This window comes from Arachis ipaensis, chromosome B1 (assembly GCF_059453495.1).
Source record: "Arachis ipaensis isolate K30076 ecotype BB chromosome B1, ASM5945349v1, whole genome shotgun sequence".
Taxonomy (NCBI): domain Eukaryota; kingdom Viridiplantae; phylum Streptophyta; class Magnoliopsida; order Fabales; family Fabaceae; genus Arachis; species Arachis ipaensis.
Window position 1 is genome coordinate 142,458,726 of NC_142436.1, and position 14,590 is coordinate 142,473,315.

A 14,590-nucleotide genomic window follows, 5' to 3' on the forward strand; every position below is an offset into this window, starting at 1 on the left:
CTAAAGAGGTATCTCGTTCTGTTTTAGTGGATTGGTTTGATGACTTGTTATTACGTGCCACTGAAAGTAACATGTACCCATTATTACTATTTCTGAAATAGAGAAAACATTGGCATTGTCGTTCTCATAATATCTTACACAACCGGTACACAAACTTTATTCATATCGAAATACGCTAAACTCTATTTTCAACCCCGCACCCACAGACATATATCTAAATAAGTATCTCCTTTGATAGTGCTGCATATTCACAGGGCCTAACCATATAAATATGTATATATATAACAGTACTAAGCATTGACGATCACTCCACCTGCAAAAAATCGCACAATCTATAAGCATGATTTGATACCCCAAAAGGCCAAAACACAAAAGGCTAGGGAAGAAGTCACGTACCATTTGGATGGAGAACTTGGCCACTAAAATAAGAAGAGTCCTGAAGGGATGCCAAGAACAAATAACAGGGTGCAATCTCCGATGGTTGAGCTGCTCGCTTCATTGGCACCTCTGACCCTAAACTCTGAATCATCTCGGCAGGCATGGAAGCTGGTTGTATTGGCGTCCAAACCGGACCTGGCGCCACCGCATTCACCCGAATCCCCTTACTCACCAGCATCTGAGCAAGCCCTCTTGTGAAGGCCACAATGGCTCCCTTCGTTGCGGTATAGTCCAGTGCTTGAGGACTTCCACTGTAGGCATTAACTGAGGTTGAGTTGATAATGGAACTCCCTTCTTTCATGTGATTCAGTGCATGCCTGCACACACCCTTTTGGGATCATTATATATTTTATTCTCTATTCTAAACAACAATTCATGCCTGATTTTCCATACCTGACCAAGTAGAACTGCGAAAACATATTGGTCTTGAAGACTCTTTCTAGTTGATCTTGGGTGATTTCCTCGACCGATTTAGTCAAGTGCTGCTCGGCCGCATTGTTAACTAGAATATCAATGCGTCCATATTCTTGGACAACATAATCAACAACCTGCTTGCAGTTCTCATCAAATCCAATATCCGCAGCTATTGCCAAAGGATCTTGTGCATCACTTGTCTTGGATTCTAGCAGCATCTTAAGTGTGTCATCCTTGTCCTTGTCCTCGTGGCCCTTAACGTATGTAAATGCAACGGTTGCACCCTCTTTTGCAAAACACACACACACTGCTCTGCCTATCCCAGAATCACCTCCTGTCACCAAAGCCACCTTACCCTGTATATGGCCAAACCATTAAGCCAAAACAAACACTGCATTTAGATAACTTAGCATTAACACTTATCACGCAGTAACACACCGTTATTGTGGATTTATGGTGCATACCCGGAGCTTGTTGGAGGGCTTGTAGTCTGGACTTATGGCTTGAGGAATCGGATTCATTATATACTCTTTCCCTGGCTGAGTGTCCTGGCTCTGAGGAGGGAACTTAACATCCTTGCTCGCCATTTTTGAAGAATGAGAGGCAGGGAGATTATGTGGTGCTGTGCTAGTTGAGTTTATGGTGTGAGAATATATAGAGGTTGAATTAGAACTTAACTAGGTGTTGGTGATTGTTATGATGAAGAGATAGGTTTGTATTGGTAAGGATGAGTTATGTCCCCGAAGTCTAATGTGCTGGGGTGCCACGTAGAGGTGCATGCTGCCAACGTGTCATATTTGGGGGCACTGCCACTGTTCTTCACGACAAGGCAATCTAAGATCCTTGGCCAAGCGGTAGGGTTAAGCAGCTTGTGTGTGACCATGGATGTACAAATTCCACTTTTAAGTTCCATGAGACCATGACCAGTTTCTCACTGGAAAATGGCCTGAATGTATAATTTTACAACAGAGATGCATGCATCAAGAACAGTGTTACTAAGTAATAATCCATAAACATACTCTAAAGTAATATCCAAATTATGGAACGCTAAACATGGAGCTTATATATGCAGCATTCTATTTCTTCTTTGCTTCTCTTGTTTCCATTATGACTTCGTGACAACTGAATAAAATCGTTAACTAAATACTGCATGCATACTGACAGGAGCACATCACATCAGAAACGGGATGAAAGGGTAGAATTGTGTAGAACTTTGATAATAATAATAATAATAATAATAATAATAATAATAATTATATTATTGATTGTAATAATGAGTGTGAAAAAACAAATTATTTTAACTTGAAAGCAAAGATGATATGAATTTGCGTGGTGACGTCACGTGTGATTTTATCAAAACACTATAAGAAGTTTTAATAATGGCGATACATTATACAAATACAGTCCACGTATGTGGAAAGCCCCTTCAAAAGAAGTGCGCTGACCAAACCAATTCTTTAAGCCGTTAGATCTTCATGTCTTTCCAGAGGATGGAATCTTTTGGCAAATATGGCTGGAACTTTCGATTTTTATGGTTTTTGCATATTTTCCCAGGGTGAGGTATCATTTGCAATTTCACAAAATGTCCGTGTGCTTTTATAATTTGTTACATATGAAAAGCATTAGAAGAATTTTATTGTTCAATAATGATAAGCATTAAATGTTTATAGAGAATGGATGCTCTCAATCTTTTATTTTATATTTTTTAAGTAAAATAAAAAAAAATTGTGAAAAAAATATGGAATGATTAATAAATATCACACTTTATTAAATAATTAAAAAAAATTAAAAAGATCTACTCCTATATTGTATACACCGCTGTCCACGGCATATATATTTTGTATTTTTATTTTTTCACATGTTATCGAGTTTTATTTCTAATCAGAAATATAAAATTAGATGTTAGAACTTCTTTCTATTAGTAGTATATCGAATTTAATTTTGATGTATTTATAGTATAAAATATTTAATATAGTCATCTAATTATATTTTTTTTATCATTATTTACACATTTAATATAAAATATAGTTATTTTTATTAACGTGATATTGTATAATTAGATACACGTATAAAATTATTTTACATTAATAATATATCATAATAAAGAAAATTGAGAACAAACAACTATTGTTAATACTAAAATATCAGTCTCCAAAAATGAAGAATTAATGAATCAAAAAGGTTAAATGCACGTTAAAATTAGTTATTATATATTTATATATAAATATATGTATAATTTAATTTATTTTAAATGTATATTTTATATTTTAATATATATTTTATGTTGATAATTGATTTTTATAACTAATTTTAGTGTGTATTTAACATAATCGAATAAATCAATACTCGAATTATCGAACTATAACTCAACCATTAATTGTTTTATATAATAGCAGTGTAACTGTATGTACATTTTCTTGAGTCTACATATAAATAGCTTAGTGTATATAGTATTATGAGGTTTAGAAAAAATATATAATTGTGATTGAGAAAAATTATTTTGTACGAAATTGTAAATTAAATTTTAACCAAGTGCTTAGATTAGCTTATAGGCAATTTATTTTCTTTTTTCTTAGCTTTCACTTAAAAAAAAGAATCAAGAGAAGAGAACCCGCCAAAACGTCGCTACTGTCAATGCACTCCAAGTTCTGAACGCTATTCAATTTTTTAATATTATAGGGGAACAAATTGAATTAGCAAAAAGGTTTGGGTTAGAAACACAAAGAAAGGAAAACCTGCAGAACAAAGGCATCAAGAAGATGAGGTGGGAAAATAAAAAACAACAGGCTCACCCTATAATTCACCTATCCGTATACATATAGCAATATACTAGTTTGCTAAATATGGATATACAGAGAAACTAAGATTCGATTTGATGACGAAGTCCAACACGAAAAAGCTTTGGAGAGAGTAGGACCCTCGCTTAAAAAATTATGAATGGAAATTACCAAATTAGGCCTAGTGAAAGAACAGAATTGCATGCATGTACATGTACGACGAGGACTTGGCGGTTATGGTTAGGTGTTATGATTTATCACTTAGAAACCATTAACTAACCAATATTAATTGAAAAAGTACGAGAAGATAATATATGTTTTATATAATATGTAAAATGAAGTTAATTTGAGATTAAAATTAAATTATAGAGAATTAATTAATTTTAAATAATTTTTAATTTAAAATTTAAATTAAATATTAAGATTGTTATTGGTTTTGAAAATAATTACATTACTTTTCTCTCTTATCTCTGTCTCACAATACGGTTTGTCGGTGTTCTATGTCTTTCTTATGGAGTTTTGCTGGTATACTAACGCTACGGTCACCAGTCGCCATCAGAAATCGCACCGACACTGTTCTGACTGGCGCCGTTGCCGCACAAGCCACTGCCAAGGGAGGACGCGCATATTGTGTGGGTCAAACTAACGGCACCGCAGCAACCTGGACATCCAGCGCTTCCGTCGCAGCCGGTGTGTGCCTTCTTCCTGACACCATCCTCACTTCCTCCGATGCGCCTTCACTTTCTCCCATTCCTTCAAGTCTCTTCTCACCGATGATACTACCATGCTCTTCTTCTTCGGATCAAGCATTGTTAGCTTCTTTCATGATTTGACCCATATGCTTCACAACAGTGCCGCTTTTGTCATAACTAGTCCTTCAAAATTATGTTTCACCACAATAATAGTTTCTTCTATTTATTCATCTTCTTCTATTTTAATTGTCAAATTAGGATGGTCATTTTAGTAGGTATGCATATGGTTATTTTATTTTTATGTAGATGATTATTTTGATTGGATTGAGTTTAGTTATATATAATTAAAATATGTTAGATGTTCAATTCATTAGGTATGCAGATAATTATTTTTATTCTTAAGTGAATGGTTATGTTTATTAAGGGTGAGTGGCGTGTAGCGATGATGAAATGTGATGATTATTGATGAAGGTGAGGTGGCCGCTGGTTGAAAAAGAAAAGAGTATTGGAGAATTTCAGATGGTTATTTTTTTAAAATAACTAACTGGATTTTTTAAAAATTTAAAATTTGAAATTGAAGATTTATTATTTCGTGAATAATTTTTATTTTTAATTTATATTGGACTAAATAAGCAGTTCATTGTACACATTATACAAATACTCTATTATTTTCCGGTGAGACTCATATTAATTATTTTCTTATACTAAAATTATTGATCTCTTGCAATTTTTCATAATTTATCCCCTGATTGGGACCCTCTCAGAAAATGAAGGTCATGAAACATTTGATCTTAGCTTGTTATAGCACCACTCTCATCAGGATGAACCGACAAAAAAGCAGTATACGTACGATGCCCGTTATTCATAGGAAAAGAAAATATCTCTAGCTACAACATTATTGAGCTGATGCACAAAATTAAATAAATATTTAGTTAAATTTATTGAAGAATTTTCCTTAAAAAAAAAAATTCATATTTCTGTTGATAAGATATTAATAAATGAGTGGTGGGGGTGGCTTATCTACTTGGTTCATCACTGGATAACGGTGGTACTGCCCTACTAGTATGTTTTTCTTTTTAATGAGATAGGGAATCACAAAGCCAGAATATTCAATACGATGGTATTTGTTAACGGTATTACAAATGTTACTTTCTCATCAGTTGGCGTTGCTCGAATAATAATAATTCAGTATTAGAAAAGAAAAAGTGAGACGGTTGGATGAGTTATGTGAAAAGAATAATAGTTATGAATCTTCAAATTTCTTGTAAGGTAATAAAATAGAAAAGATAGGTATCATGATGAGATTCCGTGCCAATCATGTGGTCCAATGCATAATATCAGGGTATCCTCAATTATGCAACAAATCTTGCTTTCGAGGTTACAGCGGCCCAAAGAATAATAATTGATTGATAATGTCATTATTAAAATCAAATGGCCTAATCCCAAAGCTTACGGATACAATCATATTCACCGCTTTATTTTGCCAACAATGCTGATAGAATCATCATCTGAATACAAACGCCGACTAGGAACTTATCATATTATTAGAGGAATAATTGTTGTTATTTATTATTGGATTAAGATTCCCAACTTAACATACAATCCTAAAAACACCATAAATACTGTTATAGCAAAGTGTTCAATAAATACTGTTCCAAAGAAATGGCTACGTAGCCAACTGCCAATATCTGCAAGTTGATTTGTTCATCTGTATGAAGTAAAAGGGGAAAAGAAAAAGATGGAAAACTAATAAAATATCTTGCATCAATAATGTGTGATACTGTGATTTGATATCATCCATATCTTTTGATTGCCATCTCATACATAACACACATGCACTGTACAAAATTAAGTGGACACATATTGAGCAGATATTATTAGAAACAAGGATAATGTTATGAGACCAGATAAGGTCATAAGGAATATCCACCGCTTGTCCTTGTCCACATGGTGAAAGGGTCACAATACTTTTTAGTATACCTTCTTATAATAGACTATAGCTAATAGTAAGTATACATGACATTCCTATGTACAATAATTGACCATACAATTATTATTATTATTATTATTACCTGCTAAAGACTAAAGAATTAGACCCTTAAATGATTGAAATTGGCGGCCACGTAACTAATAATAATCAGTAGAACTTCTTTTTCCATAATCATGCAGTTTTGCAGAAGGATTATTGGTAACATCAACCTCAAGCCTCAACCATTTCTCGGTTTCAAAGAATTGGCCATAGGAACCTGGTGAGAAACCACTCTTGTATTATTATTATTATTATTATCTTGAGACTGCTTTTGATTTTTGGAACCAGATCTTCCTTTCCTATACTTCCTTCTTGGCTGTGTGGACTGTGGAATAAACACGCCTGTCCCTTTGCTTTGTATTCTCATAGCTTGTTCATAGAACAGAGCAGGATGTGGAGGAGCATGAATTGCTCCAGAGAAAGACTGAAAAAGAAGTAGTTACAAGCTAACATGTTAGAAACAAATAATAATTTATATAACCTCTTTTCAGTATGACATATTTTGGGGTAATTAAAAAGGGTTTGAATTGAAAGTAAACCTGAAGAGAGTCTGCAGGACAAGAAACAAGAGGGTCTTCATCTTCATCCATGATTAAGAGAGAGATTTGCCTGTTCAAGTCTGCAAAGAACAGATCATCATCCAGTTCAACAGCAACCTCCATGTATCTTGTGTGTGATATAAATCTCTCAGTTAGTAATAGTTTGGTATATGGAACCTGTGTTGGGAAGAGTTTGTATCTGGTTCCAACTTTGTTGTTGTCCCACAACTCACGAGATATGAAGGGTTTTATATAGGGTGGGAAATTAAATTAAAAAGGGGTAAGCATGGGAGAGTTGAAATGTTTATGATGGGCATGTGAGTTGGTGGGGCCATAATCACAGTTGGCCAATCTGTCCAAAGAGAATCATGTTAGTGTGTTTGTGTTGGTATGGTGGATGATATTATCCATAGTTGAGGAACAACCCATGTCCAGATATCTAATCCAAGATTGGTTTAATCCTTATTCTTTTAGCTTACTTGGTTGTGGTTTGTGGTTAGTACCCTCTTTATCTATCTCTCCAAAGACAGGAAGTTATGGTTCATGGTATTCAGAGTGCGGCAGAGTTATTTGTTATTTGTCCCAAAGGGTCCTTATCTATCCTGTTTTGTATCTTGTAGCGGTTGCTCATGGTTAAGATTCAACCAGCATGACAAATCTTGTATGTTACGGTCGCTGGATCTTCATGTTGAATCATTTAACATTGAACAACTTGCTGTGGGTCCCAACTAACAAATAGTGTATCAAAAGTATATTGGGACCTTTTTGGAGGGACACTTCAATACATTAATCTTTGATTGCTACTGTACAACACACAACTTGCTAACCCTGACTGTGTTACTCGTCAACACAAGTGTTTGTATCCCAGCAGTCTCAGCTTTTTAGTCAATAAAAATGTTGCCTCTTCATCCTTTTCTACTTGTTTGTGACCATTTCTTGCATGTATAATGTCTGCCTAAGTTATCCTTTTATTCTTATAAGGACACATAAATCATATACGCAATTTTACTAATGCAACTATAATTTCCAACAAAAGAAAAGTCTTGGAACCACGGCGGTTAGAGTTTTCTCCGCATGATCTCAAAGTCACGAGTTTAAAACAAGAAATCAGTTACCGATTTGTACACTAAGTTGTCCTACTTTAATTATATACTTCGGCACTCGAGTAAATAACTATTTTGTCACTCGAAAGATTTTAATTTTTTTTAAATATCTGTTCTATTTGACAAAATAGCTTAATCATTCCAAATAATAGGTTGATGATTAGACCAATTAGTCAACTCAAGAAGATATTTGAGAGTTTTTGGTCAAAAATAAATGTATAAATTTGTTTAGACAAGATCGAAATCTTTTAGATACCAAAATGGCTATTTATTCTCCACACTCCCATCATTGGCATGATTTTATGGAGAAGTAACTCTCTCGATAGGTAATTATTAGTTAATATATCCGAAACGATTATGTAAGCGTGTGATTTGTATTTTGTAGTGAAAGCAGTGTAAAATCATTCCTTGGATAGGGATGAGAAAATAATAGTGAGTAAATGGGTGGTAGCAGAATGTTCAAAGGTATCAATCATGAAAGGGCGGCAAACGATAGTCACATGTGCGCACTTGCCTAGAACAAAATGAATTGACAATCCATCCCAATCTTATCAAGATATTCATATTCAAAGAAAACCACAGCAATTCATTGAGATGAAAAACGGCATTGAGAAGCACTTAATCAACTCTAGATATCCATACTCTAACATAAGCGCATGTGATGGCATAGCTCAACTCTAAAGTTTCACATGGCAGTAACTGTTAGCCTTGCGGCCTTGATTAACAAACATCAGTCAACACGGCATGATATGATATCATATACCTCATACCAAATTACTAAATACTAATAATGCTTACAGTTGCAAAGCCTAAAAAATTTCAAGCACCAAATCATTGTACTACTATTGTACATATGTCTATAACCCCATCAATTCCCTAGAAAACGACACCTTATATTTTTCTCAGATGAGAAAATTTATGGTCGTTTCTGCATGTTGTGCTCGAGTGAGATCTTCCAATACAGGGGAAGGGGAAGCGTGCATGCAGATTCTTTCTAGTACATCATAACCAAAGCTACAGGTGTTATAACAAACAGGGTAAACTATTCCGTAAAGCTCTCCTTGACAACTCCATCAATGGAGCTGTCACAAAAAAAAATTCAAAATCTACTTAAATTAAGAGGTGACATATGAATGGTCATATTTTTTTATATTTTTTTAAGTAAGAATTTTTCTTTTATTTGCTTGAATTTTTTGTATAGATATATTTTTTTATGAGAAATGTTCGAAAGTAAGTAAAATTTATTATTTTTTACTATCATTTTTATCTATCAATCCAATTTTATTGGTTTAATAATTCAATTATATAGTTTTAGTTCACACTTTTAAATATTAACGACAAATAATGACTAAAAATAATAAATTCTATTAACTAAATAATATTATTTTATTTGTCTTTATGTTATTTTGTTAGTTCAACAAAAATTAAATTTTAAATATTTTTATGATAAAAAATTTAATATTATGTCATAATACATCTTTTAGATGAGAAAAGATACGGCAATAGTATATTTTTATGGTGGAAACTCAATAATTTAACTGATTTGACTAAATTTTCATTTAACGGCGAAATCAAAAGCACCTGAGTTTTGGTCATATTTCTATCATGTTTCAACACAAATTTAATAACGGTAACGGAATAAGCCACGAACCATAAATCATTAAATCCCCACCTGATGACCTGAAAACAATAATTTTAAATAAATCTCATAATGATCTCTAAGATTCACATAATTATCCGATTTAGTTCTCGAGATTCTAATTTTCCTATAGTGGTCCCTTAGATAAAGTTCAGGACACCATAGTGGTCCTGTTATCGTTTCCGGTGATGAGTTAGCAGTTGCCAAAATGTTGTCAGTTTTAGTTTGGCGCCCACTTTTGGCAAGTACGACGCCATTCAAGTCAAATTAAGCATGTAAAACGGGTTTGATCAAACACCCTCATTTCACTCGTCTTCTCCACTTTCACCCGTCCTTTTCTTCTTTTTTTTTTCCTCCTCTATTCATTAATGGCGCTGCCGTAAAGTTCCGTTGGTAGGGTTAAAATTCTTGCGTCAGAAAGACATTTGAATCAGGTCTCACTTCGTCGTTTGTCTCCTCCATCATAAGCAAGAGGTTCTTTTTAGTGAAGATAATTTCTTTTTATTCTTTTTTTCCAATGCCTGATGGTTCTTTATTATGTTTATGTTGTGAGTGTAGTTGGTGTTTGCTTTTTTTTTTTTTTTTGTCAATGTGATTCTAGGGTTTGATTAGGTTGGGATTTTATGAGAATGCTCTGTTTAATTAGTTTAAATTTTGAAGTTCTGCATTCTCGCAGAGCAGCCATTGGATCCGATGGAACTCCCCATGTTAGTGCTATCATCTCCTATCATGGTTTCTGAATATCAACATTAATCATCGATGAAGTAAAAAAAGATGATAAAAAAGAAAAAAAATGAGGAGATGAAATGCACAACATAAGCGCTATATTAGGGATTAGGGTTATATATTGAGCTCGGTACCAAATTGGAAATAAATTGGATTTAAGCCATGTCACCGAATAGGAACTACTATGGTGTCCAGAGATGTATCTCTGGGAGACCACTATAAAGAAATTAGGATCTTCGTGAATTTCAGGACCATTACAGAGATTTATTCCAATAATCATTATTCGTGTAGAAACTGGGGGAATGGGAGTAGGGGTGTACCTGACCTTGCGGCCCGATGCCGCTGGTTCCCTGTGATGAACACGTGGCACTTCTTGATTGGGATCTTGACGGGGTGGGGCGCCAGCGGAGGAAACATTAACAAGAGGAGAAAGTAGGGTTCTGCCATCGATTATGGTGGCGAGACCGCCATAGTTCTTGATTGGCACTCACTGATGTCAATAGAATAGAGGTGCTGTGATTGTTGAAGATTCTTGCACGTGTATATATTGTACGGTTGCTAACTCTTAACCAAGCCATTATTAAGTTAACAGGAAAACCCGATTGTTTTTAATAGTATTGCCACAGAAGATTAAAAACAAGCTAATGATGTGAATTTTGTGAAATTGAGACGCATTCAAGAATTTTGGTAATTATACTTTGTCATGTGCTTCCCCCCATCTAATCTATTGATTTATTTGCTGCAAGTAAGTTGTAATCCAAAAACAAAAATTGGGCTTCTTCTGAAGACCAATAATTCCCTATAATGAGCTAAGAGGATTTGTTGTGTTACATGTTCCATCTATGAGAAGCTTGAGATTTTAGTATGAGAGCATAGAGGAGCTCATTCCATGTATCAGGCACACCGGGGAGACACCAGTGGCTGCAATCTTGCCGATGATGAGGCACAGGACCCACAACCGGACCCAGATAATATATTGATGAATGCCCATCTTTTCTCTGACCAGTCATGTGTGTCACATTCAACACACTCAACTTCACACTATTTCTGTTTGCTGATGATAACACAGAATTTGCTATCTTGAACTTGGACCAGTTATCATTAGGCACCAATGACGACCCAATCTCTGGTAGTGTCTCCAAATTACACTTTCCACCGTTTCTCCAATCCCCGCCTCTGTCCAAAACACATCACACCAATTCAGTTTCTAAAGAACACAACTTTATAATTGCAGATGGTGGAAACTCACATGCATGCAATTATCTTTACGTGAAGTTAATATTTAAGAACTGTTAGATGATTTGACAAGTCTGACTAAATTATCATCTAACAGTTCTCAATTATAAACTTCACGTGAAAGTAACTGCATCTTAGTGTTTTGTTTCAAGTGCCAAAACAAACCTGAAATGCACTGGGGCTAAAGTACGAAAGAAAACTTGTGTCTTGCTGGTATTAACTGTATCTTGTATCCAATTCAACACTGTCTCAATGGACCTCTTATATGCATCTTGTACCTGCATTTCCATTTTAACTTGCATGCCTTGTTGGAAATAACATCCTCCTCTTATGGTCTTCTCGTAATTCCACCAGTGCCCTGTGTTAAGAACAAGGATATCGGCATCGTTCCACTTCAAAGAGTTCCAATCCATTTTATCCACTTTCAGTGTTGTCCTAATCTTGGCAGCAGCTCCGGCGGGAGGCCGGCCCTGCAATACCAGAAATGGTGATCTATAATATTCCACCGTGCAGTTATAATCCCTGAATTTGAACACCAAGAAGCCCTTGTGCTTTGTGATTGGGCTGCCATTCACTTCGTAGATTGATTCCTTGTTTTGCACTACAGAAGAGAGCATGCATAAGAGTGACTCCCATTGGTTTCTCCCAATTGAATCACCAGCAAACACTATCCGTTTGTTTCGCAGTTTCTCCAACATCATTGTTGCATTGAATCTGTTGTTCATTAGGAATGCATTAACCAAAGTTTATTTCACTTAATTTTGCATATAGTTCGGATTTCAGAGACAGCAACAATATTACTAATCAAGTGAGTGCATAGCCACTGATCTGATCCATGATTAACTGACATAATCACATAACTATGAGGCCATTGTGTATAGCAGAAATTACTGAAATTCACCAAGATCACATTTCCATTAAAAACAAAATAAACAAATACATTTATTAAAATTTGTTGAAATATTCTTTTTTTTTTTTACATTTGTAATATATAGAGTTAAAAGCACCAAGTACAAGACAAAAGGGTTTGCATCATTTTCCAAAAGGAGGAAAAGACAAAAGTATCACAAATAAGTAACGCGGAAAAGGAAAAGAAAACGACAAATATTTAGGAGTAAAACAGGATGGCCCTTAATTATATTCTTCCACCGTTAGTTAATTGCGTAAGAGAGATTTAACTCTATTGGAGTCCTGCTTACTTCTTACTAATAAGTAATAACGTAGAGCCATCCAAAAGAGACTTTGAGATTATGCTGTGAAAGTTGTCATTTTCACGGGTTTCAAATCCCAGAAGCTTAATGTTACATAAAATTAAAGTCACTGTAGACAACGGCTAGCAATTGCAACCCAACCGTTCTGTCGCTGTCATCAAGTTTCTGACAATTTCTCCTTTTTCTTCTTTTTCTAAATATCATAATTCATTCCAAATTTGAAAACAATCAACAAAAATCATGAGAGGCTACCTGGGCAAGTTGCAACCTTTAGGTTGCCATCTCCACTTGGTGTAAAACAAGTCCCGCCGTCCATTCTCAGAACATCGGAATCCTTTATCGAGAAAGCTGCAATCTTTAGAATGATAGAGAGGGTAGCTCTCATCCCAAACCCAGTTCCCATCAAACAGATCGCAGCCACCACCATTTTCTTGAAGGAATTCAACTCTGCCTTCCCCAGAAACAGAGCCTTTCATCTGCAACCAATTGAACCTCTTGGGCTTATCCATGGGATTGGGACCAAATCTAGCAGCAAAATCTCTGTTATCCAAAAAGAAGCAGCAGCAAATGACAAAGGCAGTGACAAGAACGAAACCAAGAGCACCCAGAGAGGATTCAAACAACCTAAAGCGCTTAACCCTCCTAAAAGCTTCATGAAATTCTTGCTGTGCATGCGATAGGCTCCAAGGGGAAGACATCACAGTTTTGAGAATGCGGGTATTGCGGTAACGGTGGCAGTGACGAGTGATGAGTGATAATGAGACAGAAATGAAAAACGGAAACTTGTAAGAGGAGAAGTGTGGCATGCAAGTAAGAGAAGGCCTTTATGCCCCCACCACAACTCAACAGTTAACAGAAGAAGAATGCTTTGCTTGGTAGGTCAGTTATGTAAATGTAATGAATGAAATGAATACGCCAAAAGAAAGATACATATGGGTGTTGAAGAAGCAAAGGAGAGTTCCACTGCCTTGCAATTATTTCCTACACGAACTGAGACCGGTGGACTTGAAGTAACACAGGATTTTGTGAACGTGGGGTTGAATCCCACTACTCAAATGTGATAAAAACGTGGGGGCAAGGGTGAAAGGGCAAAGAACAACTGCAGAGGACACGTGTCGGTGCTACAATGCATGCGAGTCAGGGAATTGGGCTTCTGATTGGAACGTGTATACACGCGCAAACTCTGTACAACGATGTTGGCTTTAAGTATTAACAGTTAAAACTAAAAAACTACACGGTTTTCTCATTCTCATATGGAGGGTAATTTTTTCGGAATGAGAGGTAAATATTTAATTATTATCGAATTTATAATTTGTATTATATAAAATTTTTTTTATTTGAATAAATGAAGTGGTGAGAGTCAATGTTGATCAATGTTAAGTGTTGACCGGTTGAAGCATTTGAGAGTCACAAATATGCTGTATTTATTTGTAGACGAGGGAGTAGCTTAGGCAGGAAAGGAGAAAATGAGGAGCAAGGTAGTAAAAGCAGAGGTGATTAAGTGAAGGTTCTAGGATGATGCATTTGTCAATTAGTAAAAATGAAATTAAAATTGGAAAAGGATGTCACGTGACGCGAGGATGACTTGTAAATGAAGGAGCAAGAGATTAGGACTCACATGTGGATTGTCTCCTGCAGATCAATTCATGTTATCTGTTTGAAGGACTTGCCACTTCCATGGTTCCACGAACTATCTCCCCCCAATTTAACATTAACAGTATTACTAGAAAATAATCACAGCCGGATCCATGCTATTCACCATTCACTGCAGCGGAGCAGTTATCAT

General features: G+C 35.4%; 3 protein-coding genes across 3 annotated transcripts; all 3 read right to left on the bottom strand.

Moving 5' to 3' along the window:
• Positions 1 to 89: 89 nt before the first annotated feature.
• LOC107637491 (glucose and ribitol dehydrogenase) lies at positions 90 to 1,562 on the bottom strand. Its single transcript, XM_016340904.3, has 4 exons — positions 1,317 to 1,562; positions 832 to 1,208; positions 397 to 755; positions 90 to 313 (listed from the first exon to the last, which is right to left on the bottom strand). The coding sequence occupies exons 1-4, from the start codon at positions 1,437 to 1,439 to the stop codon at positions 291 to 293; spliced, it is 882 nt and encodes a 293-aa protein (XP_016196390.1). The 5' UTR covers positions 1,440 to 1,562; the 3' UTR covers positions 90 to 290.
• Positions 1,563 to 6,080: 4,518 nt separating this feature from the next.
• Positions 6,081 to 7,146, bottom strand: LOC107637503 (uncharacterized). The gene is made up of 2 exons (XM_016340916.3): positions 6,890 to 7,146; positions 6,081 to 6,774 (listed from the first exon to the last, which is right to left on the bottom strand). The coding sequence occupies exons 1-2, from the start codon at positions 7,010 to 7,012 to the stop codon at positions 6,529 to 6,531; spliced, it is 369 nt and encodes a 122-aa protein (XP_016196402.1). The 5' UTR covers positions 7,013 to 7,146; the 3' UTR covers positions 6,081 to 6,528.
• Positions 7,147 to 11,048: 3,902 nt separating this feature from the next.
• On the bottom strand, positions 11,049 to 13,872 carry LOC107637514 (protein trichome birefringence-like 10). The gene is made up of 3 exons (XM_016340925.3): positions 13,057 to 13,872; positions 11,759 to 12,307; positions 11,049 to 11,533 (listed from the first exon to the last, which is right to left on the bottom strand). Exons 1-3 carry the CDS (start codon positions 13,608 to 13,610, stop codon positions 11,185 to 11,187), a joined length of 1,452 nt encoding a protein of 483 aa, XP_016196411.1. The 5' UTR covers positions 13,611 to 13,872; the 3' UTR covers positions 11,049 to 11,184.
• Positions 13,873 to 14,590: the final 718 nt, after the last annotated feature.

Coding starts and splice junctions, on each gene's coding strand:
- LOC107637491 (XM_016340904.3), bottom strand. CDS start 1,439: ATGGCGAGCAAGGATGTTAAGTTCCCTCCTCAGAGCCAGGACACTCAG. Junction 1,209..1,316: donor AGCCCTCCAACAAGCTCCGG/GTATGCACCATA, acceptor GGCCATATACAG/GGTAAGGTGGCTTTGGTGAC. Junction 756..831: donor TCGCAGTTCTACTTGGTCAG/GTATGGAAAATC, acceptor GGGTGTGTGCAG/GCATGCACTGAATCACATGA.
- LOC107637503 (XM_016340916.3), bottom strand. CDS start 7,012: ATGGAGGTTGCTGTTGAACTGGATGATGATCTGTTCTTTGCAGACTTG. Junction 6,775..6,889: donor GTCCTGCAGACTCTCTTCAG/GTTTACTTTCAA, acceptor CTTCTTTTTCAG/TCTTTCTCTGGAGCAATTCA.
- LOC107637514 (XM_016340925.3), bottom strand. CDS start 13,610: ATGCCACACTTCTCCTCTTACAAGTTTCCGTTTTTCATTTCTGTCTCA. Junction 12,308..13,056: donor AAAGGTTGCAACTTGCCCAG/GTAGCCTCTCAT, acceptor AATGAACAACAG/ATTCAATGCAACAATGATGT. Junction 11,534..11,758: donor TTAGCCCCAGTGCATTTCAG/GTTTGTTTTGGC, acceptor TGTTTTGGACAG/AGGCGGGGATTGGAGAAACG.